The sequence below is a fragment of the Otolemur garnettii genome, unplaced genomic scaffold (assembly GCF_000181295.1).
Source record: "Otolemur garnettii isolate 467f Iridium unplaced genomic scaffold, OtoGar3 scaffold00174, whole genome shotgun sequence".
NCBI lineage: Eukaryota > Metazoa > Chordata > Mammalia > Primates > Galagidae > Otolemur > Otolemur garnettii.
Window position 1 is genome coordinate 2,901,247 of NW_003852569.1, and position 3,108 is coordinate 2,904,354.

Below are 3,108 nucleotides of genomic sequence, written 5' to 3' on the forward strand. Positions count from 1 at the left end.
AAAAAAAAAAAAAAAGGAACAGGGAGGTTGTGTGGGTTTTTGCTGCAATATTCAAATTGCTAGAAACTCTGGAGAAAAATCCTAAATTCTTCCTCTCAAATTCCTCAGACTTTTAAGATATCCTGAAACTCATCCCTGATCTGTTCTGCTGGCCCATTCCTTGGTTTAGACAAGTCTGAAGAGTAGGCAAGGGAGGGCTGGGTGCAGCCTCTTGTTTACAGCTTTATAGGACACCCTAACAACTGGAATTGCCTGGTTCTGTGAAAGCACCCTTTCCCTCCCATCAAATCCTCAACACACTGATTCTACATCTTTTACTTATTCTTTTCTCTTTCCTCAGATGAGATTTGTGATTTTCCATTTTGCTTCCACTGGCTTCCCCTGCCCCCACGTTTTACCCTCTCTGCATTCCCCTCTGATCTCTGGACACTTCCCTTACCTTGTTCTTCCAGCAGACTTCAATTACATGCCTACTATGTGCTGGCTACTATGCTAGGCACAGGAAACATAAAAATGAAATATAGGAGTCCCTGGGGACATTCCTGGACATTTCAGCCCATTCTCCCAAGAATCATTCCTCAATTCCTGGGAGGTCCTGAGAGTCCTTTGTAAACTATAAAGTACCAAACAAATATTGGCCATTATTGCTTCTGCTTTCAGGGGAAAACTGAAAAGTTAGTTTGTCTAGAATCAAGAGGAGACCTTAGCCATGAGGGAATCTGTTGGAGACCAGGGTCTGAGTTGGGCAAGAAATGTAGACTTCCACTCCAGGCCTCTTGACTCCCTAATTAGAACAGTTCATAAGTAAAGAAGGCCAGGAGGGCTGCATGGGACCAGGGGGCAATGGGAGAAAGAGCTCTGTACGAAAATCTGTAGCTTGCATAGAGATTCCAGCACTTGGGTGTGTGCAAACCCTGTCTCAGGCTAATTCTTTGCCATCCCCAGTAACAGCAAGGCTGAGAAGGTAAAGAGAGACACAGGGAAGTGGTCTCTGCCACACTCTTTTCCCGAGCCCATTATTCCAGCCTCTAGGCTTCCTTTTACACCTCTCCTCCCCCCATTAAGCACACATAACAGGAATGTGGACGCCAGCACAAATCGACACACAGACATCCAGTGTACCTACCCCCATCTGTAGCCAGGATCCAAATCACCTCTAGTAGGAGGGCGAAGAACAACATGGTATCCCAGGAAGGGGCACAGAGGACTGGAAATGTAGGGATTGGAGGACTGGGGTGGAGGAGGAGAGGGGAGAGAGGAGAGGAGAGTTCTTGGCGATGAGTGTCTTTATCTCTTGTTCTCTTGCTGTCTCTGTCTCTGTGGGCTGCTAGGGGACTCGGTTTTCAGTAGGGTACCATGGATTTCTGGATCCCCAGGACAAATCTCCTGCTGCCTCTCTCGCTCTCTCTTTCTCTCTGCCCTCTGTCTTTATCTCCCTCTGCAGTCTTCAGTCCACTTTCTGGCCAGCCACTTCACAACTGCCTCCTGCTTTTAAGGTGGCTCTGGACGGGTGTATGTGGGGAGGGGGGGGCTGCCCAGGCTGCTGGTGAACAGCTCCTTAAATAGCCGATTAGGCATGCAGGATGGCCCCACTGGAGCTGGAGCTTGGTGCGGGTTTCACCGGAGCCCTGGCCCTTACTCAGGAGCCCAGCTGGGGTGAGCGCTTCCTTCCTCTAATAGTCACATAGACGCTGCTCAGATGGGTGTCCCTTGGAGCAGGTGAGGTCAAGGAAGGGGGGCTTTGGGGTCCATTCCGGTGCCCTCAAGCAGACACTGTATTTACTCCCCTGCTTGGATTCTCTGAGGAGCAGCTCCCTGGATGATGTAGGGCAGATGGTGGGGGGACCTGTTCCCAATCCGCTGCAGAACCTGAGCTGCCCTGGAACAGGAGGAGTCCAGACTTAGGAGTGGTGCTGCTGCAGCCTCTCCCCTAAGGTACCCCCGGACTCTGTACAGGTGAGGGGTGGGAAGTCAAGGACTAAAACATCCCTTGTGGATAATGAGAAGAGAAGTGAGGCAAGGAGCTGTCTGGAGTGATCTCTTCTCCTGTGCCAGTCACCAACCCCTTCCCACGGTGAGGCCTGGGTCCACGTGCCTATGTAGCCTGGGGGGGGGGGCAGTTTTGTTTGCTGGATAAAGCCCATTTGTGTGCCCAGCGGGGGAGGGGCTGCAGCAGCACCACTGAGAGACAGCGGCTCTAACTGCCAGACCCAGCTACCTCCCTCCCCAGGGAGCCCAGATCTAGGGCGGCTTTTGTCACTGAAGAGGACACTGACCTCTGGCAGAGAGGCCGGGGGCAGAAAGGGAGATGGGGAGGCTTTAGTAACAATTGCTACCACCACCAGAAAAAGGCAGACTGGGGAGAGACCAGAGAGAGACCATGTGATCCAGATGGACAAGGGGCCCAGGGTCTTAACTTCTGCCCAACAAAGGGTCGATGTAGGACAAGTGGAACTGAGTGAAACCTGCCACCAAGGAGCTGGGCCAATGGAGTGTGGAGGCTGCGAGTCTCAGGAATGTGGGCTGATGTGTGTTTCCCCACGGGACTAGAAATCCTGATTGGAATGTACATCCTAAATCCCTCATTAGAGAATGTGAAGCCCACAGATAATTTCAAGGCAGATATTGAAACCTCCTTCTCCTTGCCCTTCATCAGAGTTACCAGCCAGGAGGATGCACCCATTTGAGCTCCTCTGCCCTCCTTGCTCCCGCTGAGTAGCAATAAATAGCCAAACAAAGGGAACAGCAGCTAAATAAGGGAACAGGATAAAAGCCAAATGAACAGAATAATGCATGTGCTGGATCATCAGCTCCTGCAGAGACAGGCGCTCACCATGCCTTTCTGTGCCCTGTGATTGATCTGCAAAGCAAAGCTATTTTGCAGATGTCAGTACCTTTTTTATTCTCTTATCACCCTCTGAATTATTTTTCTCCTACAAAAAAGTTTTGTGTTTTTAGTTTCCTCTAAAGCTCCATCCACCCCACCTAAGAAGAATAAAAGGCTTAAGGTATAAATTAGCCTTCTGGGGAATCAGGGTAGTTAATACAAAGGAACAGAAAAAAAGAGAGAGAGGACAGATGTCTTGATATGAAAGAAGTCGTCTAGGA

General features: G+C 50.1%; 1 protein-coding gene across 2 annotated transcripts in view; it reads right to left on the bottom strand.

The window, feature by feature from the left end:
• The window catches only part of CA14 (carbonic anhydrase 14), a 7,154-nt gene extending 5,503 nt beyond the window's left edge, over positions 1–1,651 (bottom strand). For both annotated transcript variants that reach the window (XM_003800409.3, XM_023519441.1), the window contains exon 1: positions 1,127–1,651. In XM_003800409.3, coding sequence (XP_003800457.1) covers positions 1,127–1,181 — 55 coding nt within the window. In that variant the 5' untranslated portion in view covers positions 1,182–1,651. The remainder of the gene's footprint in view (positions 1–1,126) is intronic.
• Positions 1,652–3,108: the final 1,457 nt, after the last annotated feature.